This window comes from Myiozetetes cayanensis, unplaced genomic scaffold (genome assembly GCF_022539395.1).
Source record: "Myiozetetes cayanensis isolate MyiCay16 unplaced genomic scaffold, myiCay2020 scf7, whole genome shotgun sequence".
Taxonomy (NCBI): Eukaryota; Metazoa; Chordata; class Aves; order Passeriformes; family Tyrannidae; genus Myiozetetes; species Myiozetetes cayanensis.
Window position 1 is genome coordinate 7679012 of NW_026087964.1, and position 21887 is coordinate 7700898.

At 38.0% G+C, this 21887-nt stretch overlaps 1 protein-coding gene across 10 annotated transcripts in view; it reads left to right on the top strand.

Moving 5' to 3' along the window:
• The window catches only part of ABLIM2 (actin binding LIM protein family member 2), a 137830-nt gene that overhangs the window by 104055 nt on the left and 11888 nt on the right, over positions 1 to 21887 (top strand). For 6 of the 10 annotated variants that reach the window (XM_050337624.1, XM_050337623.1, XM_050337627.1 and 3 more), the window contains 8 exons: positions 4743 to 4844; positions 6154 to 6207; positions 10044 to 10096; positions 10724 to 10832; positions 15167 to 15225; positions 17219 to 17273; positions 18649 to 18713; positions 18894 to 18974. In XM_050337624.1, coding sequence (XP_050193581.1) covers positions 4743 to 4844; positions 6154 to 6207; positions 10044 to 10096; positions 10724 to 10832; positions 15167 to 15225; positions 17219 to 17273; positions 18649 to 18713; positions 18894 to 18974 — 578 coding nt within the window. The remainder of the gene's footprint in view (positions 1 to 4742; positions 4845 to 6153; positions 6208 to 10043; positions 10097 to 10723; positions 10833 to 15166; positions 15226 to 17218; positions 17274 to 18648; positions 18714 to 18893; positions 18975 to 21887) is intronic. The other 4 variants (XM_050337630.1, XM_050337631.1, XM_050337632.1 and 1 more) reach the window with 2 other exon arrangements.

The window sequence follows — 21887 nt, forward strand, 5'->3', positions numbered from 1 at the left end:
TGAGGCAAAGCCATTTTTTTTTAGCTTGTTAGCTAAATGTCAGAAAGAGGAGACATTCAGCTACTACATCTCCCCCTGCTTCCATCTTCTCTAGTAGCAGTATCAACTGTGAGGAGACACGAATGGCAAACTATTTCAATGCGTGTGATTTCATAAAGTGAAACAGTTGTTCTTGCTGTTGTAACCATTACAGAAAAGGAAGTGACCCTCTGCAGGAGATAGACTTGCACACTCAAGTGAATAGCAGGCACTCATGGCCTTTAGAATAGTCAGCTGAATTTCACTGGTATAAACAGGAACAGAATCAGGCTCAAGTCTTCCAAATATGATCCCTGAGAGAAAATTTTGGAGGAAAAAGCTGATGAGATTAAACTGTTACCATTACAGAGTCTACCTGCAAATCTCCTTTCCACAAGAAGAAGCAGTAACCCTCCTAGGCATTTTTTGGAAGGCTGGCACACATCCTGGTATTCTCTGAGGCATTGGGATTTTTTTATATGTCCTCTAAATTTGGATGGGATTATCCAACCTGATGTACTGAGTAAGAAAAACTTCTTTGCTATGCTGCAGTGCACAATTTCACTGAATGGAAAGCTCTTTCTCAAAGTCCCGCTGGCAGTTACTTGGCAGCACTCCTGGTTAAAATGAGTTTCTGTTCAGTGCTACCTGCTGTTGCTCAGAGCAGCAGCAATTATTAACTGCTGCTGTTTGGATGAAGAAATCCTCTTGTACCCAAATAACTCCTTGTACCCAAATAACTGTTAGTAATGTGATCAAAATTATAATATTTTGCAATTCTGAAGCACATTTTGTCAAGGAGCTGAAATATTTTGTAAGCAGTACCTTACAGTGCTTCACAGTGCTCTTGTGAGGCTGAAAAGGTGAGCCTGTTTATAATTTTCCTAAATAGGTAATCTTGAGCCTTGCTGAGGTTGTATAGATTATACACTGGATTAATGTGTCAGTCCAAAAGGAGTCAGAAGATTTGCTTCGTCCTTTTCAAGTTCTCTGAATTCTGAGTTCGAGTTTGTGGGTTTTTTCCTTATCTGGAGGAGCATTTTGATGGTGTGGATGTGCTCTTTTTCTCTCTTTGACGAGGAGGAGGAGGAGGAAAGAGGAGGATTGTAGCAATAGTTACTTTGTATCCAGACCAACTTTAATGTTGCCACTTCAGTTTTAAGAGAGTGAAATCATGCTTGTTTAAAAAAATATGATTAAATCCAAAAATAATACACTGCTTCATAGTACTAGAATTAATCTTTGTAGAACCAGCACTCCACATTTGTCATAAAAGATATTTCTTTAAGCTTCCAGGAGACAGATATATTACTACCCTAGGGAAATTAGGACAAGTGAAATCTTCCTTTTGATTTCACTGAGTTTGCCTCATATTTTTCCTGAGAAGGACATAGTTCATAATTTTTTCCAGTGAAAAAATATGATTATGGAGTTCCTGTTCTTCTGTCAGTGTACTGTAGTCTGGGTCCCGTAGAGTGTAATAGCATGATCTGTTCTTTATCATGAAGAAAAGTGGTTTGGTTGTGCTCTTTTAAGGTTTTTGTCCTCAAAATAAGTCCAGCTGCACTTCAAGAAAGCTCCATAGTTCATGCCCTTGCAAGTCATAGGGTGTGATATTCCAAGCACCTGTGGTTGGTGTGGCTCTTCCTCTTGAGGTAATGGAGTCAGTGAGTGTGCTGAGCCCTGCTGAAAAAAGGCTTACTTAAAACATGGTGGGAATTATCTTGCCTTTCTAGTGCAGGAGTACAGCTTCCAAAGCCCATTTATTTGGCTTTGAAAACTTGAAAGAATTAGTCATCAGACTTCAAAAAGCTTTGTCTATCTTAATGCAGCATGGGCAGAGATATTAAATGATCCAGTTTCGTGAGTAGGCTTGGACATCTCCCTCATTAAACCAGTGACATTTGTTTGTTGTCAAGTCCTGAACTTAAACAGCTCTTACTGTAACTCGTTATCAAATTTCCCATCCTCCCAGATAAGATAAAAGCTGAGTAGGAAGGAAGTATAAGCAATACTATACTTTTCCTGACAGTCCCTTGAAAAGGGAGCATGGTCAAAGCCCTGGTCAGTTGGCTCCACACACAGACTTAAATGTGCAGCCTGCCCTGTCAGCAGCCAGAGGACACAAGGAAGTTTTTGTGGTCAATACTCAAGTTCAAAGTAAACCTTTCCAGATTCTTTCCAAGTTGAACAAAATCCAGGGAAGAGTTCAGGATTCTGTTTTTTTGCTCTTCACTGACCAGCAAAGCAGATCACAGCCTGTGGATGCTTGTGGCAGAAGACAAAACCAAAACTTTGAAAAATTGCTCTCTCTGATCCTTTCTCTGAGACCTTATTTGAAGTTCTTTGTCAGTGTGTAGCAGGGAAACCTACAAAGAGATAATTTGTTGGCAAAGTCTCATTTTAGAGATTTAAATTATAGCCTAGGTTAAGCATTTGTCTATAGTTTCTACACAGTAACTTTCTATATGGGTCTTCAGTTTGGTTTATTATTAAAAACATTGTTTGCAAAATTTGAAAAACAGCTACTGATGTTTGTCCAAATCAGTGGCAGAACTAAAGTTTGAATGTAAATCAGCTTGTATGAGTGGGTTGCAAGAAGAACGTTCTCCATCATTTCATCAATAATTCTTTCACTTCAAACGAGTTAGAGATGATGGCTTTGCAAACTGCTCCACACAGATGATCAGCTGCATTGAACAACTTGTTGATTTGCTGTCCCCTGATACTTATTCTTGTATCCTGTTTTCTTACAAGTTTATTCCTCTTAATTAATACTTCCTCCTGATTCCTTGTTGACACTCTACCCTATCCCTGAAGAATGACTTTCTGTGTGGGTATGATACTGGCACCTTGGGTCACTGATCAAAGAAGTGTTTATTCCTGCAGGTCATATTTTAATATACATTTTTAATAATATGCTGATTTTTAAGTAAATGAGGAATTAATACACTGTGAAAATTGCTTGAGAATTTTCATTTTCTGTTTAAATTACAAAATTCTAATAACAGCATCTCATTTGAATGAATGACAAGATTTTTAAGAATTTGGAGCTGTAAGGGACCTTACTTTAAGAAGTATCTACTAGTGACATTGAGGCTTATTCCATTTAGTAGGGATGACCAGGAATCTGGGCAGCAAGCAGCAAAGAAAGAGCAAATTCATAAATGTGCAGTGAAAACCTGTCACCACTTTTTTTCTTCCAAGGGCAAAATGGGAATCAAGAAACTGAATAACTGTCAGGTTCCTTGTCTGAGGAATACTTGACTGCAAGTATGTGGTGATGCACCAGATTCTTAGTAATTCCGTAATTGTTCCCTTGCATTTTGGAAGGGTCATAGGCTATCAGCACCTGTAGTTGTGATTCCAGTTTCTCAACTTCTCAGATTACACTTTTTCAACAAGAAATCACTGTTACTGAGTACACAGTGGCCACAGCTGAATGGTTTTTGAGTTTTAATAAAGTAACAGACACAAAATTTAGAGCTGTTTGGTCAGTGCATTGTCGTGAGATACACAGCACGCTCTTCTGACCTTGTCTGTCCTGTCTCTGCTCCTGCTGAACTCAGTGGCACTACCCTTTGACCTCAGTGGTGCATGTCAAGGCTGGCAGTCCGATGACAATGCATCCACTGCTCATCAGCAGGGCACAGATCACCTCCATGGGCATGGCCTGGACAGTTCTGGTAGTCCAGGAGCTCTATTGTTGTAAAATGTCCATTCCATGAAAGGTAGAACTCAGTTACAGATGCAATACCCTGAGCTGCTGCATTTTCTTTACCCTCAACATACCTTGCTATGGTTTCATCGTTACTAGCCATTAAATTTGTGCTTCGTCCACACTAAAGCAGTAACAGCAAATTAACAGTCATTTTATGTAAGAGTAAATGTCATGTTTGCTTCCAGTTGCTTAACAGTGCTGTAAACTAAAAGGATTTTACAAGTCCCAAAAAAGTAGAGCTTTACTTTTTTGTTTGCCAACCAGCCCTATAATGCCATAGTGTGTGCTTCAGGGAAATAAGATAAGAGGAAATGAATGGCACTTAATGAGCATTTGACAGAATGTGGAAAAATTAATATGGAACAATCTTATGTGTATCTTGAAACTTGGTGAAGTGACTATGGCATTATAGATCCATGACTTGATAATCCAACCTTGTTTGCATAAAAATACTGTGGCATGTTACCTGTGGAAAAAGTTTGCAATTAAGAGCCAAATTTCAACATCTCTTTTTGTCACTGATACATGCAGGATTATTTGATTTAACCATAACATTTGTATTTTGGTCTAGTCCTGCTTTGAGATAATTTAAACACTACTGAATGATTTCATTACTGGTTTCAGGGACAGGCTATGAACCATAGCATTAAACTTTTAAAGCACTTGATCAGTAGATTATTCAGTTAAGGCTGTGCAAAAACACATTACAGGATTGTGGATGTTCTTATCCTTTGATTTTCTTTATGAAAGTGTCATTAAAAGACTAGCTTTAATTTCAAAGTAGGGCAGTTTAATCTGATATGATCTATCAGATACTAGTTTTTGATGAGATGTTTGGCATCTGAACCAATATACAGTGCTGAAAAATAATGGGTTTTACAAAAAATGTGTATTTAAAACTGTTGGATTAACAAGTCATTTTGAACAAGCTTTTATGCTTGAAATACTCTACTTTGCTTTCCATTTTTTCTTTTATCTGCTTTCTTTGCTCTTCCCCTTGGAGGCAGTGAAAGTGGTCGGAGCACTCCAAGCTTATCCATGTACTCTGACAGCAAATCTTCACCTTCTGTCTATCAGCAGGCTCCTAGGCATTTCCATATTCCAGGTAGGCATTAACTGCTTAGCTTTTGATCTTCAATTGCTGACACCTGTTTATTCTCTTCTGAATGTATTTTTTTTTGCATTGATTTGTGAATTTCAAAGAGAAAGAGAAGAAAATGTCTGACAAGTAAATGTCTGTTACCTGTTAAACTTCCTCTCAGAAATAAAGGAGTTCATGAGCTGTGTGCTCATATACGTATATTTTTTTAAAAAAAATTGCTATACAGGAGGCACACAGTGATAAATGTTACCAAGACTAGTTACAGCAGTACTGGGTTATTGGTTGGACTCGATCTCAAAGGTCTTCTCCAGCCATAATGATTCTAAGATTCTATGATTTATAGTGCCATAACTGCATAGGTCTGTTGAATGTGTGTGCAGGAGGAAAAACTGAAGGGCTTTTCGTTTTGTTTGGGGTTTTTTCTCCTTATCCATCTATTCTCTGAATTTAAAAGTCATGTTGACATAAACTTTAAAAATAGCTGGAAACTTTAGAAAGGCAGGAAGCTCACTGTGGCTGGCTTTGCATATCTAATATACATTTTCCAGTTTTACATTCAGTCAACAAGAACATAAAATTTATATCCACACTGTTTAGCTTTTTGACTGCTAAGCATATCTACCTGTTCACTGGCATACTTCATTTATTCATTTTTAGCTTCTGGGGTTAATGTTTCTATAAAAAGACCACAATTATGAATTGTATCTGCTCAGGTCCATAGTACTGAGCAAAGCAGGTGTCTGTACAACATGATATGGGAACCCCAGCCTGTGGTTCTGGGGTCTTCCAGAAAATTTCTGGAAGGCCAAGTTAGCTATATAATTCAAAATATAGAAAAAAAAATAGGATTTCCTATAAGAATATTGGTTATAACCGGTATAATCATTTATCTCTGAATATATAGACTTTATTTGGAATTAATGGAGAAAGTCCTTTCTCAAATGTGACTGTTACAGTAGTCTTGTATCTCTATAGGAATTTTAAGTAGTGACAAATGTAGCCAGTTTCTCTTTGCTGTCTGTGAAGGATACACATCACCAGATGGATGCCATTCAAGGTGTCTTAAAGCATTCTGAGGGACTTAGGGGGGATTGTGTTGCATGGGTAGGTATACTCAGTGTTTTCAATACATAAAGACGATGGATAAAGCTCCATTGTTTTGCAATAACCAGTGAATGACAAACCACTGAATGAATGCGTAGTCTTTGATGAAGTTTTTTGCATTGTTGGTGTTATTGAGAGGAAATGAGCGGTGTGGTCTGAAGTGCTTGCTTACTCTTTCATTCTTTCCTTTCTCTTTCCTCTTCCTCAGACACTGGCGTAAAAGATAACATCTATAGGAAACCTCCTATCTACAAACAGCATGGTACAGTCTGCTTTTCTCTGTTGCAGTTCTATCTACTTGTCTTTGAAAAAAAAAAAAGCATATTGACTCTCAGATGTGTTTGCTGAAGCCTTTGCGTTTCATTGCGTCCCTGTAATCTCAAATAGAAAAGGAGAAAAAGTAACATGACTATTAAATATTGTTTTGTATAACGTGCAGTCTAAGGATACAGTAAGTTCTCCAAAACTGGGATGATGGTATTTTGATTTGTCTTGATAATTCAGAGCTGATACTAACTTCAACGCAGTTTTCTTATTTATGGAATGATAGGAAATTTGTAAATGTTGAAGACTATTCTGTTTTCAAACCATGCCTTGGTATGTCTAGTTTTTGTAAATCTGATTTCTAAATTGCTGGAGAAAAAAGTGTTCATCGACAAGTGGTGTTCATTGATAAGTGGTATATATGAAATACCTACTTTTCATGTCTAAGTTCTTCAAGCTGTAAAATATCAATAACCATAAAAGATATCAAATAACAATAGATATCAGTAAGATAGTAGATAATAATAAAATATACCAATAACGAAAAAAGAACAACTGTAGGTCACACCATGGCAGTTAGGAACAAATGTAGCTGGTAACATCAGCAAGATGTGATTGGAAAACCTTTGGTTGTCCCAGCAATGATATCCTAAAGAACAGAAGGAAATATGTCATCTTTTTATGCCACTGAGAATCTAACTTTAGCAAATATAAAAAATAAAAGTATAAAATCTGCTTTCTTCTATTATTATTTTTGCAGTATATTTCACTCATTAACATCAGTGCAATTTCCATAGTAGTGTGAGTGCCAACTGTGTCCTCAGTGATGTTTGACAGTGATCTTGGTTCATGATACAGGAGTAGTTATAGGGAATTCATTTTTCTAAACCGAATTCCACTATTAATTTTGGAAAGCAAATAAGTGAGGGTTCTACTGCAATAAGGGTGCCTGAAAAGTGCAGTACATTTCTGATAAAAGAGTCATGACTTGGGTACTCCTGTACTCAGGAGCAAAGGACAAAAATAAAAATATCTAAGTCTGCCCCACACCAAAAGCTTTATTTTAATTGTGATTGCACCCCCCCTTTGGCAATGAATAAAATAATAAAATAAACATGAGGGATGTTCATCACACTGTGAGCTAAGGCACTTTGGGGATAAAAGCATGTGCCTTCAGGGATACAGGTGGGAATATGAAGCTATAGCACTCTTCATGGTGAGGGCAGTTCCAGGCGGTGCCTGTGAGCCGTGTCCCTGTTGGAATACATTTTACATGTTTTTCTTCTGTGGTTACAGGGGGCTTTAACTGTTTTTTAATTACCTAATCAACGTAGTTTTTAAAATGACACTTTTATGTAGTTATAATTTTTATACTATCTTTCTTGGAAATTGCAATTATTTCTGTTTGGTTGAAGTTCTAGTTTGGATCTGATACAGTAACAGGAGAAAGAAAGTTGTCAGCTGATGCTTCCCGAGCTGACTTGAGTCAGCCTTTGCAGGTTCACTGTAACTGGTACTTCATGATAAAGTAACTGCACATTTGGATCATCCAGATTTAGATCATCTCTGGGGGTTTTCTGTGTATGGTTTTGAGCAAAGCCAGACTTGCTGACATTTCGGTGCCCTTTAGGTGTTGGTCTTTGATAGACATTTTCTGCTCCAGATATCCTAATCTTGGACAAAGTAATGTTACCTTTCAGGCAAGAAAATACTATCTGTCTGGTTTAGTGCCTGATTGAATCCAATCTGCCAACCTTATAGTCTGCCCAAGCTCTCTAATTCCTTCTTGGCTTTAAATATACAAATACTGACAAGAGAAAAAGTTGAATATTGTAGTGGTGTTTGGAAAGATCATGACCAAATGCAAAGTAACAACCATCTGTTGCAAGCTTCACTCTTTTACAGAAGGTGATGACAGGATTCTAATGTCCTGTATCCTGACTGTGTCACTTAATTTTATAGATACTTTTGGTTTGCAAAGAGGATTCTAGGCAACAGCTTTTTTTTTTTTTTTTTTTTTTTTTTTTTTTTTTTTTTAATATCACTTTTCTGTCTGTCAAAGTCTGGATTATGTCAATTTTGCACTGCTGTGTGGGGTTGTCCCTCATAATCATTGGAGCGAGCAAAGAATTAAATTAGTGAGTCAGCAATCTCAATAGTTTAACAAGAATAAATGTTTTAAACTTTCTTTTCTAGGTTATAGATGTTCTGAAAGGTTTTGTTGAAAATACATGCTTTTTTTTTTTTCCACCAGAGAGCAAAACATAATTTATTCTAAGAAATTAAACAAAACAAAATCCAGGAAACAATAACCAAAGAAATCAATAAACTTTCCTTCCAATAAAAAGAGTATAAAGTAAAATAAAATTTAAAAATAATTATCTTTTGTTCTGGAAGAACTCACGGCTAAAGCGTGAACACAGGATGATTCAGTTCCTCGAGCTAATGGGACACTGAACAAATACATGCTGAAAAGGAGCCAGAGAACATTCCTTTGTTGAAGAGACCAAGTTTGAACAAACAAGCACAAGAATGTTCTTTAAAACAAAAAGTGCAAGAAGCTCTTCCAAAACATTTGGCTTTAAAAGGTTTCAGTTACATCAGCACCCAACAGCTTTGCTGTAGCTACAGCTTCTGTGTTTCTATTATAAACACCCAACTTCAGAATAAAAAGAAGGTGGTAAAATGGGACATGAGAGAGATTAGGCTCAGAGCTGGAGTTGGAAAGTGAAGAGTGTAGTAGCCTGCGTGGTTGTTGGGGGGGGGGCAGTGTTCATGTTTTAGAAATTTAGAAATATTTAAACATCATTCAGAGTTACAACAAAAGAGTTTTGCAGTCCACAGTTCACGTCAGGTTCATGGCAGAATCAAGCATCCCTTAAAGTGGTGAAGCTAATGCTCACTATTGATGAAATTCAGGGAACTTGAATTTTTCTGCCAGCAATGTGTTGTATGAAGCCTTCTCAGGAACTTGGGAGGGACTGGCCTTCATGGCCCCCACTGATTTTGGCTTTAATCCTCTGCATCTCTCAAGATCCTGTGGAACCTTTGAAATTTCTGAGTAGCACCTTGAATACTGTGGGACATAAATGACACATTTGATGTTTGGGAACTATCTAGTGAATAGCTTTAAGGTTTTCAATTCTCTTCTTAGCAAGTTGGAAAGTTACAAGAAAATAAAGCTAAGGTAAAATATCAGCAACATTTTTTATTAAAACACTCTTTAAGAGGACAGTAGAGTCAGAAGAGGACAATATTGTCAGAAAAGTGATTGGTCAAGAATTTTGAATTTTAAACACAATCTGTCTGGTAGATTTCATGAGGAGGTAATACCAAGTTTGTTCCTAATGTTTTTTACCATCATTGTCTATCCTCTTTGGGAACTTAGGAGATCTGAGTGTGCTGACCACAAAATATCTGTGTGACCACGTGTAGTTTCATTACCATGGTAACACAGAAGAATGGGGAAATGGCTGCCCTGTGTGCAGTGATCATATACATCTGTCCTTAAGTTGTAGAATTATTATTCTCACCAATCATTTCCCAAAGACAGTTTCTTCCTAAAAAGTTAGGTTCAAAATCCAGCAGGAATAGATTCTCTACATTCACTGTATACCTGAAGGATGAGTATTACTGTAATAATTTCAAAATGATATTAAGTAATTCTGTGAAACTATAGGTCTACGTATAGAAATTGCTGCCCAGCTCTCTTTTATTTAAAATTGATTTTCTCCCCCTCTTAGAAAAATTTGGAACATAACTGCAGTCAGAACTGAAGACCAAAAAAAAATGTTATAGTCTGTTCTAATTTTTAAAATTAACTTAATCTTCCAGCAGCAAGAAGATCAGAAGGCGAGGATGGAAGCTTGGATCAAGACAGTAAAAAGGTAATGATCAGGCAGAACAATAGGGAGTAGTTTATTGATCTTTCTTGAAGCAACTGCTTTTTAAAACATGTTCATACATAAAGGTGTTCTTTCATGTAACTGAAATAATCATTACTACTTTTAGGGCCTTTCCAAGAAGAGATAGAAAAGCCTAATCTCTCACCCAAAGGGTGAGAATACTGTAGAATATAAATTCTACAGTAAAGAGAAATAGGGATATTGAGATTAAGAGCAATAAGCTTATGAATTTTCACTCAGTCTCAATATATACATTGGTGATTCAGCTAATCCTGTGGACTTTTACTTAGGGTGCATATTAACACAGAAGAAAAATATTAGTGGCAGATTAGTTATAAGAAAATGACACAGTGCATCCTCTACAGTGGGGCACAGTGGGCAGCTTCATGAACAGAGAAACTATCCTCAGCCCAGCTGAAAGTTAGAAGCTTTTGGTAGCTGTAGTGTCTAAATGATTATACAGTCTTTTAGAATTTGATGAAGGATGGTACACGTTGCAATGAGCATAAACATATGAGCAGTTCATAAGACTTCCGAGACAGGTGGAGTAGGAGAACTGCACTCAGGTGTTAATCCTGTATCTTGTAACCAGCTCTTTACTCTCTCCAGCTGAAGACCAGTTGGCTTATTCTGAAAGGGGATATGGACACCAGAACTAATTCCCCGGATTCAGAAACACGGTCCCTGTCTCTTACTGCCGGAACCGACAGAGATTCCCGTGAGTGCTGCAGCCCTGCCCTGCTGGCAAGGCTGAGTGGGACTTCCTTCCTGTGGCAAAGGAAGGTGGCCCTGTTGCAGGGCCACATAGCTCTAGCTGGCTCTGTGCTTCGTCTCTCTGTCGTACATTATTACACCTATTACACCTCTGTCATCATTACACCTATTTGTTTGTTCTACCATGGCTTGTAAGTGCTCAGTGCCTTCAGACTTTGACAGTGAAACTATTTGTAGTTTCATGTAAGTAAAAGAAGCAGCATTGCCTGTATAAATGAACTGTGTTGTCTTTGGAGAGCAGAGGTTCCTTTCCACAAAAACCTGCCCCTCCTAAAAGTGCCTATTTATTATATGCTATTTATTTTCAATAGACAGGATGGCAGTATCAGGCAGATTTTTGGCTTGTGCTAATTACTTCTTGAAACAAACTATGTATTTTGAATACGGGTGGAACCACTTCTTCTGTATTATGTTAAGCATAAGGAATACTTTTCTCCAAGTGTTAACTTAGCATATGTACCTTATAAGGTTGTGGAAATCTAGGTGGAAAATGGAATAATTTTGTAGCTAAATTCTGGTCTGGAGACTATATGACCATGGTAGCTGTCAATACCACAAGCGCGTTCTACACATTTCTTCCTCCACATTTCAGCAAGTCAGGAGCATCAGAATTGGGTCTGAATTTTACGTCTAGATTATGTGAATGACAAAAAATAGCTTAAATTAATTTTAACAGATAACTGGGCCATTCCTCTCCTTGCTTCCTCCACTTTATACCACACAGCAGTAGCAGGTCATCTGGGGTAAACAAGTTGGGGAAGCAGTTTTCCTAAAGAATGCATCCAATGCAAGGCATGTCTGGCACCAGGGCTAGGATGTCAGTCTTGTGGGCATTTTGGTAATGTGATAGTTGGCTCCATCAACTTATATTAAGGAAATTATGGCTTAGCTATGCAAGAAAGAAGGAAAACAGATGCTACAAAGTCTGTCCCAAGGCTGTAACAAGATAAAGAAGAAAAGTTATTTCAGATCATCAATCTCACTGGTCCAACTTGAAGGGATTTGATAACTTAATCCTCACCAGAGTTCACATACATATGCACAAGGGGTATTACAGGATTCCCTGTGCAGGGGAAACCAAATCTGACCACTTCACGCACCTAACATCTATAAATTATTGCCCATGAATGAACACCTAAAGCTTTCATTGCAATACAAACACTGGGTATGTTTGGAAGCTTTTTGGAGTTGATCTGATGCTTTTCTACACATGTATTGAGAGAACACAAATTTTAAGTAGGGAGAGGTATGTAGCACACCAAGAACTGTGTTATACAGGTACAACATATCGTGTTGATTCTTTTTCTGGGAATATTGCTATACCTGTCACTCTTCTATACCTGCATTTCTTTTATGATTTTTTATTCTCTTGGGAATGTGGAGCTAATAAAACTAGAAATGCAACGGATAGTCATACCTCCGTGTCAGGGTCAATATCACCTTTGTGTCAATGCAATATACGTTCTGTAGTTCATTTTCCCATTGCATTTTATCATCATTTCTCTGTCCCTCATGAAAGTTGGCCCCATTACCCAATTAGCAGCTACATAGAAAGGACATTGAGGAAGTTTTCTTTTCCTGACATTTGCACTTTTTTTCCCCCTTTCTTTATGCTTTTATTCACTCACCTGACTATTTTAATACCCACATACATCCTAAGTAATTCCTTCTCTATTCAGTGTTTCCCTGTTTGGTTCTGAATATTTATAGCCTGTCACATGCCCCATTGGCCACAGAAGAGTAGCTTCTCTATCTCTTGCCCTTATGGTTGAGAACTCTGACTTCCAGCCCCATCTTTGTGGCATAGTCAGTGACTATCAGAGAAAATAAACCTTTTGGGTATAGGTTTGGTGCCAAGTGGCTACACACAGGGTGGGGGGAATTAGCAGGCATCAAACTGCGAATCGATGGTGGTGTGTCCAAATATACCGAGCAAACTGCCCTGCATTTGTCTGTCCAGCCTCTGAGCAAACCAGGGAAGGGTTGTTCTGCTCCAGAATATATTTTGCCACATCACATTATTTCTATGCCCAGAAAAACACAACTAACGAGAATGCACATCAGTGCAAGGCTTGTGCAATTGGCAGGCAAGAGTGGAGCTTGCATCTCCTTTATTCCACCCGTGTGGAATATTGTTTCTGTATATGTAAATGTTTGATGGTTAATCAATTACCATAATTCATGATTTTAAGTGTCATATATTTAGGAAAGAAGACATATAGCAAGTTGTGTAACCCTTGCTGTTCATGTGTGTCCCTCATGTGCTGAGAGGCAACCTCAGAATACCCAGATTGGAGTGAGATGTCATACAGGAAATAGCAGGAGTCATATTCCTGCAGAGAGTAGTTGATGTTCAGAACTTGCCGAATTAGAGAGAAAGATTGCTTTGTCTTGGCCAGTTACTCCAAAAAATTCTCTGTCCCAGTACATCTGCAGCGGGCTGTGACAGGAAAAAAAGAAAAAAAGTGAAATACAATCCCCGCTGGAGTCGGCGGGTCTCACTGGTGGGTTTGGGGCCATTTCGGCTCAATTCTCCCGATGGGTTTTCCCAGGCGGCCACACGGTGTCAGCCTGTGCCCGCGGATGCGGCTCGGCCTGCGGGGCAGCTCCTGAACCTCGGCTGGGTCTGGTTTCAAACTGGTCTTCACCTTAGTGCCTTTTTCCTTGGTATCTGAGTAATATCACTTTGAGATAGTACAAAACTCTCTCACCTACATCACTACATCTCTAATCTGAACTCCACACTGATGTTCAGCACTAGCAGCTTTTTCCAGGCACGAGCAGAAATAAGAGTTTAGTTGCAGAAGCAGTCGTTCTGTCACACAAGTATTATACTTTTTACCTTCTGATGTCACTGACATTTAGATAACAGTCAATTATAAGCTTCTGGTTTCATTATCTTTTTCCCTCTCTTAAATATAAATAACTCCAATGGTAAGAGATATTGGACTTGCAATTTAATGTGAGTTTATTGTTCCCTGTTTAAGTACTTTAAGTGCTTGGAATTTTGGTTTTATTATGACTGTGGTTCACTGGCATACCCTTATTCCATTAGTTTTCCATCCTTGCTCAGCACTCCACCTTTTGTTCCATGAACGAAATACTCCTTCAGTGCTGTAGCCCTACCTAGGTTACCTTTCCCCTTTGCTGAGTACTGACATAGCACAACTCCCAGTGATCCCATTTCTTCTTTCCTTGTTTCCTTTTTATTTGGATAGCTGGAGAAACTTTTGGTATTTGTTTTAATATCATTTTCAGTGTTTAACTCAGCTTGACTTCTGGCAGTTTTCACCTTATCTCAGCACATTATGAGCTCTTTGCTGATCCACCTTTTGTTTTTTCTTTCTATATGCTTATTCTTAATAATCTCCTTAGGGTATTTATTAATCCAGTGGTGTCTGGATTCCGTTTCTGCATTCCTCTTTGCACACAGACTGCTAACAATTTGGACAGAAAAAAGAGTTGTACATTCAGTTCTTCGAACTCACTGACTTCTGTAACACTGCATCAGTTCAACATAGTTTCCTGTACTAGAATCAAGAATGTTTATTACACACATTTGTTCATCTACTGTTTTGCTTCTAAAATTTCTTATTAGGGTCTTAACATTAGAAGTAAAGGTTCTTTAGTTGTCTCAGAGTGACCACACACAGTTTCATCACTATATTACATCGTTTATCCATGGTAACACCACTTTGCCAATTTTCTCCCTCTTAAAACTTTCACTTGGGTGTTAATACTATTGCTGATTTACTTTACCCATTACTATATCGTCATTTTTGCTTTTTTCCAAGAAGTTTTACAGAAAGCAAAAGAAATTTTATGTTAGTTTAGGGGGTTTTTAAGTGGTAGGGTACCAACCCTTCTTTTTTTAAGAAACAGAACAAAAAAACAGACCACATACAGCATGATCAGAAGTGATGTAAATCTAAAATGATACCTTTTATCCCAGTTTCAAGTAATGATTTAACACTCAGCTGGAGGGCAGAGATTTCACAAGCTTTGCATCACATAGCTGAATAAAGTTTCCATAACATGAGCCCCACAGTTCTCCTCATGTCTTGCCCTAGCATTCTGTTATTTCTAGACATTGGTACACGTGTTCATGTACATAAAACATGGAGAAGAGATGAGCATAGCTCAGTTATATTTCATCTCATTGATAGAATGTAATTGATCTTGTAATTGTGTGTTTCTGGATGTTTTCTTGGATTCTGTGTTACAGTGGGCTGTGAAGGATTTGCAAAAAAACATAGCTATATCTTATGTCTTTTACAGGATTTCCATATTCTAAATCTGCTTCTCTACCTGGCTATGGAAAGAATGGCTTACATCAGGTAGGTATACGTTTAAATACCTTCTCCAGGAGATAATGTCTCATAAATAGACAACTCGGTAACTAGTTGAAAATCTACACAGTAATAACACTTCCGAGGTGTTTTGGCTGCCAGCCCTGTCTGACAGATTCATACCCTATGTGGGTAAGAGTTTGTCTCCCCGTAAGAATAAGACTGACTGAGGCATCTCCTTTTAATTGTGTGCATCATGAGCATTAAGGATCTTGAGTCTCCTCCCAAAACAAACAAAGGTCTAAAATGTACAGGCTGCACATATTAATAGATCACAGCATAGCTTGAATTAATGATAGAGACGTTTAGGCCTATAATTAGGCAGGTAATGATCTTAGAGCAAAGCTGCTCCAGCCTGCATCCATTGCATTTCTTGAACCATATGTTCTGGTTTTTTCCATTATGCACACACACTTGTGTGTGTATGTGTATGTGTATACACACACAGTCATTGTACTTTTAGGGCAGGGAGGAAACTACAGACAGAATGACAAGCAGCAATCTAGAAGGAAAAATGCCTAACAGAATTACTATCAGATCAAATGGACATTTTTTCCTAACCCTTTTTCTGCAACTTTTATTAGTCTTTAGAAAAAAAGACATCCTTGACACTGTGGCCTCTCTTTCTCTCTAGCCTCTCTTCTCTCTCCTAGCATTATGGATTGTCAGTTCATGGCTTATATTTTTAGGTGAAAAATCATTATGATTTTTAGTGATAAGCTCTCAATACAAAGATGCGTGTGCACTTACATTTTGAAGATTGATTTGTGTCCAAATTACGTGGACAGGACCTCATTCGAATTCCCTTCTGTCTCCAAAGGAAGATGTGAAACCTGCAAAAGCACATGAGCAGGATTAAACTTCCCCAGTGATAAGAGTCAAACTGAGAGTCACTGAAAGGAGCTACAAGAGAGCAACTATCAAGGAGTAGCTAAATGAATTTTTCAGTATCTACTGGAAGTTCCATCCTTTTGAGTTAATATTACAGGACTATTATGCATGTGTTGCTTCAAGACCTGGTTGCTTGAATTCTTCTCTGAAGCAATGAGTGGCACTGAAATTCAATTGAATAAGATTTAGTAATTTGAAAGGGTCTGTATAAACCTATTCCCACCTGTGAGTCAAGAGATTTTTCCCAACTTTTCAGAATAAGTGTTGCCAGTAACGTGAAGTAATCAAGGCACTGAAGTGCCCAGGCACTGTGCTGGTGAGGCAGCAAAGCCTATCCCAGGGCTTCCCACAGATGAGGCCAAAGCAAATTCAGGAAGCCATGCAATGTGATGGGAAAGCAGCAGATGGCAGCATCTGTCCCACCTAAAGGGTCCCAAAGCTGTAGAAAAGTTGAAAAGGTTGCTCATGGTCAAATCCTTGAGGCCAAAATTCCTCTTAGAATAGATGTCCCCTGTTTGGATTGTAGGTTCATACCAGGTTTTGTGGTTTATTATGTTTAATCAGCCATCCCAGTGCTGGATAACAGAAGAAACCAAAAGCAAACAATAGGGAGCCTTGCAGGTTATTGTGAGCATACCTGTGCACACTTTATACCCTAACAGGCAAAAATGAGACTTGGGGGCGGGGGGAGGGAATCATATAATAATGCTTTTCTGATTTCCTGTACTGTTTTTCATAATAGCATTTGCCAGAAAAGGAAAAAGATAGCACATATACACAGTTCTTCCTGGCCTTAGTGGCATCAGCAGTGTGAAGCAGAAAGCAGGAGAAAAGTTTCAGTGCAGCATAAGTGAACTGTGATGATGTCAGTAAGATGTCTGCATACAGGGAAGGGCATGTGACAGTTTCAGTCTTACCTTGCTTGCTTGAACAATTAGTTTTGAGTGAGACTTATTTCTCTTTGTCTCACTCAAGGATCTGTTTTTTGGTTGTGTAGTACCAGCTGGTTTTCTTTTTTTTATCTCAACAACATGCAGAGTGGTTTTATGGTGTATTTTGTTGTTACATTGCTTCTTTCTTTCTCTGTCAGCCTGAAAATATGGGCCAATATGAAACGGACCAGGAGGCGAGCTGGGGGATGAAAGGTACATTGCCATATCATTTCCACCCTGCTTTGTGTTTTCTTCCTTTGAGAATGTTTGTTAGCATATTGCCATTAAGGTTACTCTTTTGAGGTCATCCTGTAGTTCTCATGATAAGGAATAGAGAGAGACACGACTCAGTATCATGTTTATCACAGAGAATCTTCTTTTTACCAAGCCAAACATAAAGGCCTGTCGGAAGTCTTGCAAGTCATAAGGTGATGCAACCAGGCTGAGTCAATAGTAGGATCCTCGATATGTGGCAACAGACTCTCTGGTGTTGGTCTCATGACAAAGAGAGAAGAAAATTTAAGATAATCACTCCTTCAAGACTAATTTGAAAAAAAAAAAAAAGTCCATTGTGTTTATTCTTTGTGCTACAGTGTGGTTAAAATGTACGGAATTCAAAAATGAGAATTTATTTGCATTATATTTTTTTATTGCAGTTTAAGTGGACTATGAACTCAATACGGAACTTGAGTTGGAATTTTCAAAAGAGCTGAGAAATTTTAGGAAAGTGCATCAATTCCTGGGGAAGAGTAGGATTTTATTTCCAAGACAGACGAACTCATTTTGATAATCTTATTCTGATGCTTCACTTCGTGCCTCTGTGTTGATACAAATCTTTGTCTCTGTGTTTGAATAGTTTTAAGTACAGGTTTTGATAAGTAGACTTATCTCTGATTTCATTTCAGACCACAAAAAGGTCTATGAAAACATGAAAAAGGTCTATGAAAACATATTGGCTATCCTGGTTGCATTTAATAATCAGAGAATAGATGACTTTGTGGTAGTCATAACAGACCTACTAGAATTCTCTTGTGCTAGTGTAGATCCAGGACTCATTGTCCACACACCCCCAAATAACTTTTTCTTCACTATCGTTGTTCCCACTGCAGTCAGCCCAAGTGCAGGATGTTGGCATCTTGGAATATTGTATTATCTCAATGGTTTTCATATATGTTCCCAAACTGACATGCCTGTAATAATCCCTATATTTTAACTATTTTCAGTAAAGAACAATAAGGGCAGGACTTTTGGATGACAGACTGACTTAACTCTGCACAAAAGCCTCCTGTAAAAAGAAATTCCCAATTTTGGCAGACATACTCACCGTGTAACCCAATGGCATCAGGAGATGGATTTTCTGTAATAAACCTTTGATTTCAAGGACTATTGCTTTGGTAATAGACAGTGTTATAGGCATTCAGTGCATGGGGGTTATTATTCGTACTATGCATGCAGTTATACAAAAACTGTTGAGAGGAGAGAAATGTAGTAGCATAACAAATTTCTGGCATATCTTAATGTTTATTATGGTGACACTAAAAGAACCCTATAAATTCTAAACTGTGAACCTGTTCTCATTCTCTTTCAGAATACAAGGTAAGAAGGGCTTTTCCAACACTGGAAGAACAATCAGATTCAGCACTTCCTAGCAAGGTTACATGGGTTCCTTTCTTTTACTTTTTTTTTTTTTTGTTAATTTTTGTCCCAGTGAAATATTTGTCAAAATCAGGATGCAAGTATGTATCGTTTAAATTAGTAAGTTCCCCACATGGCCATTTCCGCATATCAGAATCAGATTCAGCTGGAGTTCATATGCTCTTGTCTTTTTAACAGATTTATCCTTATGAAACACTTATTGTAACAAACCGAGTTCGTGTGAAATTGCCTAAGGATGTGGACAGGACCAGGCTGGAGGTAGGAATGATATTTGCTTGAAGCTTTGCAAGCATTTGTCCTGTTTGTGCACTATCCTAGATGTTCCTGTGCCTAAGTAATAGCAATGAAGAAGAGAGGAATAACATTATGTATTGTATTAAATTTTATTTTAAAAAAATCAGTATGTAGGCAATTTAACTAAAAAAAGGATAGCCAGAAACCTAGCAAATGTCTGACCATATGGTGTTTTAGAAAGATGTTGATGAAACCCATTAGTTTTGGATGATTATACAGGATATTTAAAGTTTAAATGGGGAGTGTGGAAACTTAGAGTTTGTTTTATTTTTAATTCCTATAAAAAGCATCCTCCTAGTATTACAAATAGTCTCAATTTATCCTACAAATACATAGGCCTATGTTTCTAGTCCTTTGTCTTATTCAGCCTTTCCTGTGGCTGTGTGGTCCGTGGTCACTAAGCTACAGTTCTGCTGTATCATCCACCTCTCTCAAAGAGTAGTAGTGTAAGATAGAAAAATGCAAATATAATTTATTGTAACAGAATGCTTAGTTTCCAAAGGTCAAATCCTGAAGCTGATGTTCAGCCAAAATTCCTGAGCTTGATTTTTTTTTTTGACTGAGCAATGACAGGACTGAATAAAGACTCACCTAAACTAATGTATCTTTCTGTGAATTACTATTAAGAATAGGAGATATTTTAATAAAAATTAAGTGATAACAGTATTAGACTTTTGGAATATTTATATTTAAATAAATTTACTGTATTTTCAACTTGGCAATGTGACAAGAAAAGGAAAAGAAAAATTAATTTTAAAGAAAAACTTTGAAGGAGCAGAAATTTCCTCATTAATTTATCAAATTTGCATACATGTAGTAGGTTTCCAAATTGGTATTATCTTTTTAAATATTTCAATGTGTTTGTTGCTTAATTATCCGGCAAGTAGTGTTATAAGAAAAAAAGAGCCTCAAATGTGTGCTGTTTTAAGCCTGGGGTATAGCAAGACATAATAGCAATAATAAAAAGGATGATGAGCCCAGGAAAGGACAGGAAGTTGGAGAGATGCTCATCTGGACATATCCTATAAAGTATTCTGTTTATGTGTATACATACACGTGTATGTGTGTATTAAAGAATGGAGTCTTTGTTTAAATGCATCAGACTGGTCTGAATAGCAAATGCAGCTCTAAATTGCTTTTTTACAACGACATATAGTTTGCTTTGGATGGATCATGCCTGTCCTGGCTGCCATTATCCATAACTCATCCACCATCCTCAGCTGGAATTGCTGTTTGTTTAACATTGGAGTTGCTTGGTCTGCCTCACACCAGGTGTAGGACAGGGCCTGTTGGCTCAAAGAGCCCGACCACTTCAAAGATCTCACAGAGATTTGCAAAAAAAGCTAATAAACAAGATCTGCTTCAAACTTGCACCATAAAGGTAATGAGGGGACCAAACCAATCCTGCTGATTGCTGCACTATGCTGAATGTGTGTGTCTGCAGGAAGGACTCCTTTGTAGACCATCTTACATTAAATAGGGATTGGTAGTTTTTTAAACAATTAAGTTAGCAGAGTTTTAATAGGATTGTAACTACTGAAAAAGCAGAGCCAGCTGCTCATCTGCACATTCAAACCATATGCAGAGTTAAGTGACAAGCACAAACCATTGCCTTCCCGGCCAGCCTCTTTCCCTCTTCCCTGACCTTTTCTTCTGTGTTACAGAATTGCTAGAAATAAGTAGCTTTGGATAGAAAAGCAGTTTATCATTATTTCTTCTTGTGGCAGAAGAAGAAGATTGTAACTTACTTATTGACTTGCACATTCAGCAGATTTCAGGCTTGTGCAAGACCCAGGACTCAGGGAGCCCAAGACTATGTGAGTTTATAGGTTTGCACAGAAACAGACCAGGCTTAGACACATGAACACAGACACACAGCATCTCTTAGTAGAGGGCCCACATAACCCATCTTGGTATCTTCAAGCTTTTGAGGACAACACTGGGAATACTGGAAGCAGGTACTAAGGTTAGATTTGCCATTTCTTTACGTCCATTTCACATTCACTACAGGATGTATGTGATTCGATGCTTGGAATCTCTAGGAGGCAAGTGCTCTTTCCAATCAGAATTGGTTGCCAGCTTATGTTCTACTTTCATCCTGCTCAGCCAATGTCACTTGCGAAAGGGCTGGATTTTTCCTACAGAAATGGACATAGCAGTGCTCAGTCCATGTATTGTCCGAACTGTAGAGTGATATATCTAGGAAAACATTCTAAGCCAAAAATCCGTGTTATAATAACACCGGTTTTATTCTGATCAGTTTTGTGGGCTGAAGCCACACCTTGCCCTTGCTGCTGCAAATCAGAACAAGCTCCTGTGTGTGAGGGCTGTGGCCAGGGTACAGGTGGTGCCAATGAATGCAGACTTAGAACCATTGTGTTTCATACCAGCTATCAAACCTGAAAGCAGTCTTACTGTGTCCTGTATGTTTAGAATATCTCACATATGATGTTTTTGATTTTCTGGTCTACGTAAGAGCAGTAAGGTGACTAAATTTGCATGAGCTAGATTTATTTAACAGCCATCTCACAAGTGGACTTGAAGCAGGCTCCAGTTTGTGAAACAGTTTGTTGTGAACTTTGAATGATCCAGCATAGATGTCATGGAAAAGCCAGTGTTGTTTGTCTCTGATTCACTCTTCCAAGGGAAGTCACGTATATTGAGTGTTCCTATCATGAAAAGTGAGCTCAAGTAGATGGTATTAGCTCCTGGGGTCAAATTGAGGGAGGCTGCAATGAAGCCTTGGCTGATGTTCAAGGACTGCAGGAGGGTGGGGGTTTAATGGATGGCAGTGTTTTCCTAACTTTGCTCCCATTGTGAGTATTTTTTAGATTACGCTGTTGTGCAAGAAATTTATTTAAAGGATTATAAAAATAT